This window comes from Pipistrellus hanaki, assembly GCF_964339955.1.
Source record: "Pipistrellus hanaki genome assembly, chromosome: 4".
Taxonomy (NCBI): Eukaryota; Metazoa; Chordata; class Mammalia; order Chiroptera; family Vespertilionidae; genus Pipistrellus; species Pipistrellus hanaki.
In genome coordinates, this window is record NC_140506.1 from 1,577,846 (window position 1) to 1,591,951 (window position 14,106).

A 14,106-nucleotide genomic window follows, 5' to 3' on the forward strand; every position below is an offset into this window, starting at 1 on the left:
AGGGGGTCTCCTTGGGTCAGGAGGACTTGGGGGCCGGGCCCTGCATGGACTGGACTCTGCAGGTCTGGGACAGGGTGGGAGGGTAGAGGGGTGGGATTTGCTGGGTCACTGCAGTCAGGGTCGGGGCACTTCCTGCGAGCAGAGGACACAGGAAGCAGGGCCAGGCCTCAGAGACGGACACCTTTGATGACAGACAAGCGGCTGCAGCTCCTGTCCATGTCTTACAGGGAACTTTGTGTTTCTGATTAAGAACCCCAGACAGCCCAGCGGGTGTGGCTCCGTGGATAGAGCGGCAGGTGAGATGCCCCAGGGCACAGGCCCGGGCTGCAGGCTCCAAACCCAGTAGGGGATGTGCAGGAGGCAGCCGGTCAACGGTTCTCTCTCATCCTTGATGTTTCTATCTCTCTTCTCTCTTCCTCTCTGAAATCAATAAAAATATCCCTGCCGGCCCTTCTGGAGGAGAGCACTTCAGCTGCAGCCGGACACGCACGGAGCTCCTCTTCCCGCCCCGTGTCTGTGTTTCACCGCGGTCCCGGCGGCTCCCTGCGGAGGGTCGCTGTGAAAAGCTCTCGTTGGGGGGTGTGTGCGCGCAGGGAGATGGGTCCTATGCTTTTGTCTCACGTTTGTGAAAAGCTAGCCTGTGCCCAGGGAACACCAGAGACAGACTAACCACCCCCCGGCCCCCCGGCACCTAAGGAGTAAAATAAATAGATAAATAATAGATAATAAAACGCTGCAGCTGTGAAGGAAATACGAATCCCGAGTAGAACCCTCCAACTCAGAGTCCCAGAGACCACCCCTCCTCGGAGCCCTGTGGACGTGGAGGACAGAGGCTCACTCAGGGACGGAAAACTCCGCCGATGCCCAGGACCAGAGCCCCCCGGAGGCCCTGGCCCGGCCCGGCCCGGCCCCGCGCACAGGGCGCGGCACACAGCGTGTTCCACAGCGCCCGCTCGCTCAGCTCGCTCTAACGTTACCGGTGACCTCGCTGCGGCCCGGAGCCGGGGCCCAGAGCCTGGGTGAGATCGAGCTCCCTATGAGGGCTGGTCACCGCGCCGCCCGCTTTGTTCCCGAACTCGGTCACACCGCTTCCCACGGGTCCGTCTGCGGAGAGGCTGGTGGAAACGCGGTTTGTTGAGGCACGTCACACACTGAGCACCGGGCGGCCGTGGGGCTCGGCCGTGAGCCCTGACCCAGGGACCTGGACGTCGCCAGTTTGATTCCGGTCAGGGCACAGGCCCGGGCTGCGGGCTCGGTCCCCGTAGGGGGCGTGCAGGAGGCAGCCCCTGGGCGCTGTTCCACTTCCATCCACGTCCCTCTGTCTACCCCCTTCCCCTCCCCCGCTCTGAAGACGGACACAAACACCTTTAAGAATCTGGCAGGTGCTCGCGTGGTAGGCCATGCAGGCGTTTATTGTGTGAACACGCGTGTCGGGCAGTTCCCCACACGTGCTTCCCTGTGACACCGGGGCTACAGCCCTCACACCCCCGCCCAGGACAGCGTGCACCCAGGGCGGTCACACACGCACCACGTCCCCCGAGACCGACGCTTCCGACCAGGCGCTGTCCCACCCCGAGCGGGCGGGTCTCGGGACAGACACGGAGTGCTGGGGCGCGTGGGAACCGGTGCGGCGTGAGGCAGGCTGGGCTGCGGCTGCGGCGCAGTGAGACCCCCCGGGAGAGGGGGCTCAGCCACCTGCCGTGGAGGCGCCGTGTCCGCTGTGGGCTGGGACGGGGGTCCTGGGGCTCAGTCTTTCCGGAAGAGAATGTCCACATGAGACACAGAGCGTCTCCCTCCGCCTCCTGTGTCCTCTCTCCGGGCACGATGCTCGGCGGGCAGCCCCGGCCCCTGGCTCCGCCCCCGGTGCTGAGACCCCCCCTGCAAAGCCCAGGTCCCTGGGGGTGGGGGGAGGGGGTCCCCTGTCCGCTTGGCTGGCCGTGGAGGGAAGGGGGAGCGGCCCCCTCCTTCCCCTCCCTCCCCCCTGACAGACGGGAGGCCGGGGCGTCAGCAGGGCTGCTCGGGGGGACACCCGCCTTTGGCTGAGTCACGGGGCGGCCTGCCGTTAGCACCCAGTCCCCGCGGCCGTGCGGGGCAGCTGGAGTGACCACGAGTGTCCGTCCGCCCGGCCCCTGCGTTCCCGCCGCCGAGTCTTTCTTCACGAAGAGGCGGCCTGGCCGAGGCGGGTCAGACGCAGTCCCGGCTCTGAGTGTCCGGCCCCCGGTCACGGCCCTGATTTCACAGAGGGCTCCGGGGCTCCGCAGGGGCACGCCGCCCTCAGGGCTGCGGGGCACCGGGCTTTTCCTTCTGGCGTTTACCCAGGCTGGCTTTCCCGCCGGGCCGCCTGGCGCCGGGCGGATCTGTGCCTCCCGGGAGCCGGACATGAGGTTCGTGAGAGAGAGGGTCCACGTCAGCGCCACACAGGCTCGATCCTCAGGGCAGCGAGCGTCCGTTCTGTAACACACACCTCCGCCCACAGCGGCCCTTCCACAATCACACGGGGACGCTCAGAGATGGCATGGCCAGGAGCCCTGCTCGGGGAAGGCACTCGGCTCCCCGGAGCCGCTGAGGGAGGACGGGCACATGCTGACAACGAGGACCGTCCCTGCCGCTCCCGCTCCGAGGCCCGGCGGAGGCAGGAGAGCTTTCCTGGGGGCGGGGAGCTGGGTCACGTCCGCCTCACCCACCGGCTCCAGCCGCTCCCCTCCCCTCCCCGTCCCCCCAGGTCAGAGCACTCCGCTAGCATTGTACACACCGAGCCTTACCCACCGGCTCCAGCCGCTCCCCTCCCCTCCCCGTCCCCCCAGGTCAGAGCACTCTGCTAACATTGTTCACACCGAGCCTTACCCACCGGCTCCAGCCGCTCCCCTCCCCTCCCCGTCCCCCCAGGTCAGAGCACTCTGCTAACATTGTACACACCGAGCCTTACCCACCTGGCTCCAGCCGCTCCCCTCCCCTCCCCGTCCCCCCAGGTCAGAGCACTCTGTTAACACTGTACACACCGAGCCTTACCCACCGGCTCCAGCCGCTCCCCTCCCTGTCCCCCCAGGTCAGAGCACTCTGCTAACACTGTACACACCGAAATGGACGCCCAGGGAGCTGTGGGGACGGCGTCTGCCGGGCCTGAGATCAGTAGGTGAAGCATCATTGGAACTGTGATGATTGTGCTTGCATGTGTGTCTATGTACAACATGTCACGTCTCCATGACTGTCCGCCTGTCTGTCCGTCATCATCACGGAACCTCAGTAACAGGCCGACAGCGACATCACCAGGGCCTCCGAGAGCCGGAGGGCGTCCTGCGGGGACCTGGGCCGTGGCCACGGCGGGACCACCCAGAGCCCGGAAATGGGACAGTGACGCAGCCCTCCTTCCCTTCAGAGAGGGAGCTGATAAATGATTCACCGGAGGCACGGCTCGGCCAAGAAAGGGACTTCACAGCTCATTTCACAGGGAGCGGTCGTCCGCTCAGAAAAGGAAGTAGCTGCCATTGCCATGGCTAGGAAGTTAATAAATAGGCTAAAGTCCACCTGCTTTCCCTGTGAAAGAGCTTAAAACCACATGAAGGAGTGCAGTGCATTTCTCAGTCTCGGCTGCGCTGGGACGTTCGTGGCAGGCACGGGGATCCCGGGGCCTTGTCTGGGGCAGCGCCGGGCGCTCCAGGTGAACGCCGATGGAAATGATCAGACCTTCCTTCTGGGCGGCTCCTCTGCGTTCATCTCCTGCGCACTGCCCCTGGGTGCTCCGGAGGTATTCCGTATGGAATCTGTACCTGTGTGCCTGTGCGTGTGCACTCATACACACAAACACGCATGCACACGGAGACACACATACACCTCAACAAATGATCGCATTCGGGAAATGGGGCGCCAGGTCCATGAAATGTTCTACTTAAAGCCCAGAAGGGACAGGTGTCTGACCGGCCCAGCAGCCCGTTGTCTCTCTCCGGGAAGGCCCAGAGCCCCCCTCTCCACACGCCCTGGGCGTGCAGAGCGTGAGGCCTGAGGGTGCTCACTCCCGTGCGGGGGCCGCTCTCCGGCGTCTCAGGCCGGAGTCTCTCTGAGGATGCGTGAGCCCGGGTGGAGCTGCGGCGGGCTGTGCACCGGTGACGCTGAGCCCGAGCCCGAGCTTTCCCACCAAGAAGTCGCGTTGGGCGGGAGGGTGGTTCGGGCACCGGAGGGGAGGGATGGAGGAAACTCCCGAGCGGACAGCTCTGCAGCCACAGGCGGCGGGGGAGGCCAGCTCTCCGGTCCGGAGAGGCCTCCTGCCTTTCTCCCGGCTGCGGTGACCGTGGCCCTCCCTGGGGGCCTGGCTTTGACCTTGACCATCAGGATTGGAGAGGTCCATGTGGAGAGCCATGAGGCAGGCTGACCCCGAGCCCTCAGGTAACCCCACAGAAGTCAGTTTTAAAAATGGAACCCAGGCCGCTTCATGCCTCTGCTGATCGGAGAGAAGGGGGCCAGGCCTCTGCCGGGGCCGGGGCGGCAGTCGGAGGGAAGGAGGGGAGGCGGCGGAGGCCCAGCGCATGCTCCGGCGGTGGTTCCGGCCGCCCTGCACGCATCGTCCCTGTCCCAGACGGCAGCAGCCGGGAGCCCGGCCGGGGAGTCCACGCGGTGAGGCTCCCCGAGAGCAGCCGCTCACCCCACGGGGGACGGCCTCTCCGCGGGGGAGGATCGCCGGATCCCTCGCAGGCCTGTCTGGGTCCTGTGTGCGTGCGTGGGCCGCGCTGCAGGAGCCGGCGTCCCGGTGACAGCCAGGCTGCGGGCCGCCCTCGCAGGGTCCCGGGCTGCCCCCTGCGGGTCCCCGGCGAGCGTGGACAGGGAGGCCTTCAGAAACCAAGCTGGCATACTCCTCCGGGGGCCGCACCAGGAGTCCCCGGGCCCCTCAGGTGCGGAGCGAGGACCCGTGCCACGTCCCGCTCAGCATCCACGTCAGCGGGCCCCACGCACACGTGGCTTTCCACGAGGAACTGCGGCGGACGCGAGCCCGCGCTCAGGGAGGCGGTGTGTCTGGGCTCGGGAGCACCGGGGACACGCACTCCGCGGGGAGCTGGCGTGGAAGGGGGAGCTTTCGAGCTCGAGGCCAGAGGAGGCTGTTCGGTCGGAGCTCCGGGAGTCCGTGGGCGCGCTGGCTGTCCTCCTCCACTTCCCACGGACGGGATCTCCGCGCAATCGCACGCGTGTCCAAGCGCCCTGGACAGAGAACCTCCCAGGAGCTGGGTCCCAGACAAAGCCACGTCATGCGTGGTTCTCGGCGGCTTAATCCCAATTCGTCCACAACAGCCTCCACCGGGGAGATTCTCATCATCTGAATCAGGGGGAGGGATCTTCTTCAGTCAATTTCTTTCTCAGCATTTACCAGTGCTGACTCATGCTGATGCATATTGATGAGGAATCAATAAAAAAAGCTTAAATGTTCTGAACGTAAATGTTTCAATGATCATAAAAATATTTCTATGCATTTCTTAAATATTTTGGTGATTTCATATATAAACATATTTCTACAGGTTGTTCTTCATCTTCAAAAAACACTAATTTTGCTTAAATACTCAACAAAAATGAGTAATTATTTAAAAATACTTTTTATCATTTTATAAAATATATATATATATATATGGTATTGCTTCTGGATCTTGCTTGATCTCTTCATTTTCCAAGTGATTAACCCTGATGGATTATATAAACTTATGTGACTGTCTTTAATCATATTTATAAATTTCTTGTCACATATTTGAGGCAAACCTGAGGATAGATCATTGAATAGTTATTTTTTTCTCTTGTAAAATGTTTCATTTCTCCATTTTCTTCTTTAGTGGTCTTTTGAAGAATCCAATCTGTTGAGGAAACACCCAACATAACACAATTAATAACTTGAACTTAAGTAATAAAATACTAATCTCCTTGAGTAGAAATTAATTTAATACTATGTTAACAATTCTGGGCCTTCAAATAATTAAACATATTGAGAGGGCCTTTTTCTCACTGACCTATTGAGAAATACTGAATGCCACAAAACGAAGTCACATGACTAAGTCCTTGCTAACCTTCCAGTGGGTTACATCCATCACCATGTAACCTGAGTGGACAGCGAGTGAGCACAGTGCAGTCAGGAAGTGACCGGGGCTCAGGAGCATCTGGGCACCGTACGCTGCAGTGCGTGGGCCCGGTCTCCATCTGCCCTGCCTTCCCCCATGGACACGGCAGAGAAATTCCTCTAAAGCCACCCAGGCCCCTGCAGAGCCGGGAACCAGGGACACAGTGAGGGAACCGGGAGTAACCGGCTCTCTCCCTCCAGGAGTGTGTAAGCCAAGGAACCCCATTCCATGGCAAGTGTGACCATGACACCACTGAGCCGGGCCTTGGGCGCCACCTTGTGGCCACACCAGGCATTACATGCAGAGCAGGGCTGGATCTCTCTCTCTCTCTCTCTCTCTCTCACACACACACACACACACACACACACACACACACACGTTCCCTATAATCCCAACCATCCCAACCGCTGGAGCAGGGATGGGGAGCGTCCAGCCCGCGGGCCACAGAAGGCCTGAGAAATCACTGGGCCTGGCCCTGCCGGGTGAGTTAATTTCATGTTGGACATTGGATGGGCTAATGTGTAAGCTGATCCTTTGACCGGCCCCCGGGGGACGTCATGGCCATCCCCACGGCCCCTGGCAGAGAGGAGGTCCCTCCTGCTCCAAAGGGAGCCTCCGTGATGTTTGGAAACGGGACGTGAGACACACTCTTTCTCCTGCGCCCCGGCCGTGCTCCGGGGTCTCCCATGCCGCGTGGCACCACGGGGGCGGCCTCGGAGTGGGGGCCGCAGTGGGGGCGGGCGCTCACCTTCCACAGGCCCAGGATGAGCAGCAGCAGCAGCAGCAGCCCGGCGAAGGCGCTCAGCAGGATGACCCAGAGCGGCACGCGGCCTGGCACCCCATCCTTGGACACCTGGATGGCGAGCTGGAGGGGCGGCGCGGGTGTGGGCGCGGGGTGTGGGCACGGGTGTGGGCGCGGGGACCCTCCCGGACCCCCAGGCCGAGCCCCCGCGGTCCTTCCCCTCCGCAGGCGTGCTCCGCTCAGCTGGCGCGTTAATGGCACACGCCATGGCCCCTCCTGCCCCCTCCCCGCCCTCCCTACCCCCACTCACACTTAGGGCGGATCAAGTACAATTTGAAGCAATAGTGTCAGTCGCCTCCTGGGGGCAGGACTAGTCACTGACGGGCTCTGAGCAACCAGACCCCAGGCCCCCACGCTGGCGGGAGGACAGCGCCCAGCCCAGGCCCACCTCTCTCTGCCGGCTGCCGGGGCTCAGCACCAGCGACGCGTTCTCGCTCCGCAGCTCCGCCCGGACGGTGAGGTTCAGGCTGGAGAAGCCCATCTGCAAAGAGACGGGCTCCTTGCAACACACGTGTTACGCTCGTCGGGCTGGGGGTGCATGCCTACTTATTTAGGTATCGCTACAGACAGGGAGATGGCCTGATTTAATACAACCGATGTGTGGCCAGATTCTGGTGATCTCTGACTGGCCAGTTTATGGTGATCTCTCAACACATAATAATCTGGCCACTCAGCGTCTATCCTATAGAATAAAAGGCTAATATGCAAATTGTCCCCTCCACCGGGAGTTCGACCAGCAGGCAGGCCAGCCAACTGCCCATGTCCCCTCCTGCTGGCCAGGCTGGCTGGACCCCACCCATGCACGAATTCATGCATCTGGCCTCTAATACACACACACACACACACACACACACACACACACACATACATATACACACTGAGTGGCCAGATTATTATGCGTTCAGAGATCATAATAATCTGGCCGCTATGTTAGTGTATGTTAGCGCTATTCTTTGATAACATGTCAAGGACTGTCTCTCTAGAACCCTTTGACCTGAGCTGCGTTCTAAACTGCTGAGAAACGGTGCTACAAGGCGCTTGTCTTCTGAGATGCAGAGAAGGAGGATGAGGAGGTTGGGAAACGCATACAGGGACAGGGCCCTGCAGGAAGTCACAGACAGGAGAGCGAGGCCGGTGGCTGGTGAGCAGAGCCGGGCCGGGCCACGTGCTTAAACTCCCCACCTGAGGGCTTTCCACAGAAGCCCCGCGGTGCACACGCTAAGGGAGGCCCGCCGTGCACACGCTAAGGGAGGCCCACTGTGCACACTCTAAGGAAGCCCTGCGGTGCACACGCTAAGGGAGGCCCGCTGTGCACACTCTAAGGAAGCCCTGCGGTGCACACGCTAAGGGAGGCCCGCTGTGCACACGCTCAGGGAGGCCTGGGCGTTGTCAGCAGACAGTGTCAGGGCACAGTGGGGCTCACCTTGAGGAAGGTCGGCTTCCACAGGACCAGGGACACGTTGACCTGGCTCAGGTCCGCGGGCGCCAGGCTGCAGGTGACGGTGGCCAGCCTGCAGGTGCTGCAGTCCTGCGGGGACGGGGTGCGTCAGTGCTTGCACGTTGGGAAAGAGCCGGTGTGACAGCCGTCGGGCGGGGTTTTAGTGCCCACGGACCCTCTCCCGCGGGGCGGAGGGGGGCGGGGGGCGCCTGTCTGGTTTGCGGATTTACCTGCATCGTGCCTCGCTTGAAGTCTTCGGACGTGAGTGTGATGGTCCTCCTCCCAGAGCCGAGGCCGAGCGGGTCCTGGAGGTGCGCGGGCCTGCAGTTCGCGTTCTGGGGGAGGAAGACGGGCTTTGCGGGCACCGCGCGGGCGGAGGGACGCCCCGTCGCGCGGTGACACGCAGAGGCCGCGTGGCGGCCAGGGAGTCCCTGCGCACAGGCGGCGCCTCCCTCCAGTGCGGCCGCGGCGCTGTTTCCCAGCCGCTTCTGATTGTCACAGACGGCGGCCAGGACGCCACGGAAACGGCCGGTGCTGGCAGAACTACTGTTACATACGTCGGCGATTCTCAGCCGGGGTGCCACGGCACACCCGTGTGCTGCAAGAATCGTTAAAACGTACAATACCCGCCCGGCAGGCGTGGCTCCGAGGGCGAGTGTGGACCTAGGAACCGGGACACAGGCCCGGGTTCGGGCTCCATCCCCAGTGGGGCGTGCAGGAGGCAGCCGGTCCATGATTCCCTCTCATCATGGGTGTTCTCTCTCTCCCTCTCCCTTGCTCTCTGAACTCCAAAAAACACGTATATTTAAAAAGAAGTCTCTCTTTGCTTGAGCACCTCCAATAAATGAGAGGTGTGACGGACAGTCCAGGCCGCAGCGGAAGAGGCGTTGTCGGAAACCCTCTCTGACCCACTGGCCGGTGACCCCAGAAGACACGCCCGCCCCGGCCGCTGCACGCTGGGAGGTGACCTCCTGGGAACAGGCTGACGGGGTGAATAGTGACCTCAGCTGCCATCGCCTGGATTGGGGACCCCGAACCCGCCGGCGAGCGTGCTTGTGCGGAGACAGGGGAGGGAAGATGGGGCGGGGCCCCGGTTACGCCGCCACGGGGAGGGACGCCGGGGTCGGCAGCAGCGGCCAGCATCTAGGGGAGTCAGGAAGGACCCCCCACCCTGCCTTCGGGGAGAACCAACGCTGCCCACACCCCGATGGCAGAGCCAGGCCTCCCGTGCGGAGGGGACACGTTCTGCTGTCCTGAGCCCCCAGTTCAGGGCGGTCTGTCACCCCAGCAGCTGCTCACAGGGGGGCGGGGGGGAGTTACTGTTATTTAAAATGGCCCCAGTGCCCCCCTCGCTCCTCGGGAAAGCCCTCCGTCCCCGTCACTGTGGCCGTGGCCCGTGGGGCAGAGGGCGTGCACCCCGGGGAGGGCGGCAGCCAGGGCGCCCGCGGCCGGACTTACGTCGGAGGAGGCCCAGGCGCGTGGGTACAGCACGGGGTAGCCGTCGGCCGTCAGGTTGGGGAAGGAGATGGACAGCGTGAGTTCTGGCATGGGGAAGTGCCCGCTTCTCCGGACCTGCAGGGGGGCAGAGGCGTGACCTTCCCTCCCGCAGCGGGCACCCGGCCAGCCCCGCGGACGGCGCCCTCTCCCGGCCGCCGGGTGCGGTGCTGAGTCCCGGAAGGTAGGAAGGCGGTCGGTTATGACGCTGCACAGAGAACAGCATCCCTCAGCGTGCCCACAGCGGGCGCCCGATGGCCGGCGAGCTGTACGCCAGACACAGCCGCACTCTGTCCGCACCCTCCACGCCCCTAACAGGACCCGGACTCAAGGAAAGCCAGCATTCACTTTTCCTTTGTCCTTTTCCAAGGCTATGAACAACCCCTGAAGAGCATTGTTGAAATAGAGAACATAACTTACAGAGGTGTCAGTGAGAACATAAGTGACAGTATAATACATAAAAAGAGTAGCAATGAGCACACCGAGATAAACATTTATTTATTTGTTGCATAAATGGAAATACGACCAAGACAATGTCAAATAATCACTTTCTGAAATAGCTATGGTTATTTTTTAGAAAGTGCTTTACTCAGTCATAGTTTTAAAAAAAAGTAAATATTGGAGGTAGTATCTATTTGGTTTCATAGTCTATTTTTTTCTAGAAAGTCATTCTAATTAATTGTGTCTTATTATCAGAAAATTAAAGAGTTGGGTCTTTAACACTGCCTCAGCGATAATGATCAATTTGAGGAAAAGTATTTTAAAGCACTGAAATTATAAATAAAAGTATGTTGATATGTAGAAACAATGATATATAGAACATTTGGTGAACCAAAATGTTCCTGCGTGTCTGTCAATACTTGCATTTAATGTACAAATGTACAAGTAACTCCTGGAAACACTAATGGAGGCCGGCTTCTTACCACGTAGAAGATATTAACTTCACTTCCAACGTCCTCAGTAGAATTGACAACTTCGGGCACAGTCTCGTTGGCCGTGATGGAGATGTGGTACTCACTGGCTGAGCTGGAGGGAGGGAGTAGACACAGCGAAGGTTGGCTTCTATCTGGCCGCTTTCTGCCTCTTTCTCTGATCCGGGAACCTCACCAAAAATGGTTACTGACAGAGACTTCAACTCAGAGGCAAGCGCATTCGCCCCAAACCCCAAAACGGAATCTTTGAGGGGTCAGAAGGGTTATACTTACTCTAGTTCAAGAGTCACTGATACGTCAATGGCCTTAAAATGCTAAAAAAATGTCTACAGTGTTTCCAATCAAAATCTCGTTGTTACCAAATGAAACTTGTTCATGAATTCACTGATGGCACGTTCAGTGGCTAGCCAGGCTGAACCATGGTGTTTTTGGTGTTTTGTGACTTTTAAGTAGGTTTTAAAAAGATTCAAATTCTACATTCACTGCTAAGCTTAAACATGCGATGGTCTCCATGCAGCCTTTTCACGGTGAACGTAGGGTAAAGCATAATACAGAGCTGAAGTAGCATGTCCGTTTAAAGGAGACAAATAAAAAATATTTGCAAGTATTTGCCAACATTTGTTTTTAAATAAGTGGAAACATTCTTGGGAAAAGAGTCAGGTTCCCAAGAGAAGTGAATGCAGCAAAATAGGAAAATAGCCAATGACACATGAGGCTGAGAAACCAGCAGAGGCTCCTGGATACCTGCAGGCCCCCGTTTCTGTGGTCTGTACCAGCCAGACGGAAACGCCATAGAACGGAGAAGAATACAGCGATAAGGCTTTTAAACCACATTTCTCCCTGATTCTTACGCCCTCTGCATCGTCTGCTCAGCTCAGGAACGGAGGCCTGAAAGGCAGCCGGGAGCTGTGCTGGCTGAGACCCGCCTCGGCCAGGGGCCTGTCTCCCTCGCTCAGACCTGAGGCCGGTCTCGGTGCAGCCGGGCACTGGCACCTCCTGCTTTAGTGTGCTGGCTCTCAGCCCTCAGAGCCAGGCACCCTGGAGGCTGATGCAGGTAGATGTCTGGGCCCGCCCCGGGGTTCTGAGTGGGAAGGTCTGGGGTGGGATTGCGGGGGGGGGGGGGGGGGGGCATGTAAGTTTGCCTCTCTGTAGCTTACTAGGAGACCTGGGTCAGTAGATAGGCATCAACATAAAAAGGCAGTGCATCCGGCCAGTGTGGCTCAGTGGTGGAGCACGGACCAGGGACCAGGAGGTCACGGTTAGATTCCCGGTCAGGGCACAGGCCGGGTTTCGGGCTTGATCCCCTTGTGGGACGTGCGGGAGGCAGCCGACGGGTTATCCTCTCATGGTGGATGCCTCTCTGGCCCTCCCTCTCTGACCTCAGCTCACTGCACGTCACAAAGGCGGAGCCTCCCACCTGGAGAACTGGAGTCCCGCTTCGTACTTGACGGGGAGAGCGATGCTGGCCTCGTTGTCCCAGAGCGTCTCCGGGGGCTCCTCGCTGTCACTGGAAAACACGGCGCGTCAGACAGACCCCCCTCCGGCCCCCGCCCGCCGAGCGCCTGGGAGAGCAGCCGAGGCGGTCACAATGGAAGCATAGGAGCTCAATTCCCGAATTTCCAATGGGTGAGGAGGGGGCAGAGGGACCGCAGAGCAGCCGGGGTGACAGCCACCCTGGTTCGCCCGGCTTCTCACGCTCCCGGGAGGGAACCGGCCAGAACCTGGGTCAGTCCTTAGATTCGAGGTCAGGGGCCTCCCCCCTGGGAATACGGCTTCCTCGGGCCAAGTCGGGGCCCAGAACTGCTGTGTTCACAGGTGGTTCTTGTTTGTCAGAGATGAGGCCTCACAGAGCAAATCTAGAACCTGTCTACACTCATAGTCCTTCCACAGCAGCCTCGATGCTTGAATTATCTGCTAAAAGCTTATCATTCCCTGGATTTAGTTATCATGTCAATGACAGGCTAGGTAAACAAATGCAGACATGTGTGTACACACATGTACACACACATACACCTCACAACCCCCTGTATTAAAAAAGCAGGGGTGAGTGATTTCACAGTGCCCACCGCTGGCTCTGGGCTGGCTCCGTGGGACTGTTCTTGCACATGGACACACCCGGGGCAAGTCACTGACTCTGCGCCTGGGTTTGTTCACCTAGACTCGTGGTCGGCAAACTCATCAGTCCAGAGCCAAATATCAACAGCACAACAATTGAAGTGTCTTTTGAGAGCCACATTGTTAAACTTAAACTTCTTCTAACACCACTTCTTCAAAATAGACTCGCCCAAGCCGTGGTGTTTCGTGGAAGAGCCACACTCAAGGGGCCAAAGAGCCACATGTGGCTCGCGAGCAGCAGTTTGCCAACCACTAACCTATACGATGGAGATTTTATTAAACATTTTATTGATGACTGAGGAGTGACCAGTGTAAAGTTCTGATTTGGAGGAAATCTATTAAACTGAGGGAAGGGGCCATAAAAGGAGGGATTCCGTTGAAACCGGTTTGGCTCAGCGGATAGAGCATCGACCAGTGGACTGAAGGTCCCAGGTTCAATTCTGGTCAAGGGCATGTACCTTGGTTGCGGGCACATCCCCAGTAGGGGTTGTGCAAGAGGCAGCTGATTGATGATTCTCTCTCATCGATGTTTCTAACTCTCTATCTCTCTCCTTGCCTCTCTGTAAAAAATCAATAAAATATATTTAAAAAAAAAAAAAGGAGGGATTCCGTTGACTGTGACAGGCAGCCAGTAGGAGGTTAAGTGATGGAGCCCGTGGACTTGTAAGCAGATGTCGCCACAGTTGGGCAGAGGTGAGTGACGCGATGACACCATGTTTTGCTAAACAAACGGTTTGACCCAGTTAGAGGATTAAATTGTTCCTGCCAAATAAAAGTGCCCTTATTTACTTTTTTTAAAGCGGCCTTAGTCTGCACGCACACACACACACCAACCTTGTTGCACTTAAGTGCACGGTCACATTCTCCAGGAGATAGGTCGTGTTAAATTGAAATAGTATTTTGAAAGTTACCTATGAAATAAAAGATACATCTTCAGTTTAGGGCCAGATAAAGAAAGCGTTTACTTTGATTAGAGTATCCAGTTACATAAACGATATTACCTAAACACAAATCATGAAGCTACTTAAGATGTATTATCTTCCAAAATAAAAACACATCACACCTCAAAAAATGGAACAAGATATGATGTGCACGTACTTTCAACATGAAATGCAATGTGCTTTACCTGTTGATATTGACTTTAAGCGCTTTATTACAATTATATTAATAAATATAATGTATACCACCCATAAAGCATTATACCATGAAGGGACAGCCTATTTGTTTTACTATAGT

At 58.3% G+C, this 14,106-nt stretch overlaps 2 protein-coding genes across 2 annotated transcripts in view; one reads left to right on the forward strand and one right to left on the reverse strand.

Annotated features, from left to right (window-relative positions):
* The first annotated feature begins 1,382 nt into the window (after nt 1-1,382).
* LOC311621197 (uncharacterized protein) lies at nt 1,383-5,408 on the forward strand. Its single transcript, XM_084881018.1, has 2 exons — nt 1,383-2,722; nt 3,047-5,408. Exon 2 carries the CDS (start codon nt 4,408-4,410, stop codon nt 5,380-5,382), a length of 975 nt encoding a protein of 324 aa, XP_084737144.1. The 5' UTR covers nt 1,383-2,722; nt 3,047-4,407; the 3' UTR covers nt 5,383-5,408.
* A 149-nt stretch (nt 5,409-5,557) lies between these two features.
* ITGA1 (integrin subunit alpha 1) overlaps nt 5,558-14,106 on the reverse strand; it is an 85,486-nt gene continuing 76,937 nt past the window's right edge. Inside the window, exons 21-29 of the mRNA XM_084881001.1 lie at nt 13,705-13,781; nt 12,173-12,262; nt 10,747-10,849; nt 9,788-9,901; nt 8,560-8,664; nt 8,315-8,419; nt 7,280-7,372; nt 6,838-6,954; nt 5,558-5,828 (exon numbers count right to left, since the gene is read on the reverse strand). Coding sequence (XP_084737127.1) covers nt 5,784-5,828; nt 6,838-6,954; nt 7,280-7,372; nt 8,315-8,419; nt 8,560-8,664; nt 9,788-9,901; nt 10,747-10,849; nt 12,173-12,262; nt 13,705-13,781 — 849 coding nt within the window. The 3' untranslated portion in view covers nt 5,558-5,783. The remainder of the gene's footprint in view (nt 5,829-6,837; nt 6,955-7,279; nt 7,373-8,314; nt 8,420-8,559; nt 8,665-9,787; nt 9,902-10,746; nt 10,850-12,172; nt 12,263-13,704; nt 13,782-14,106) is intronic.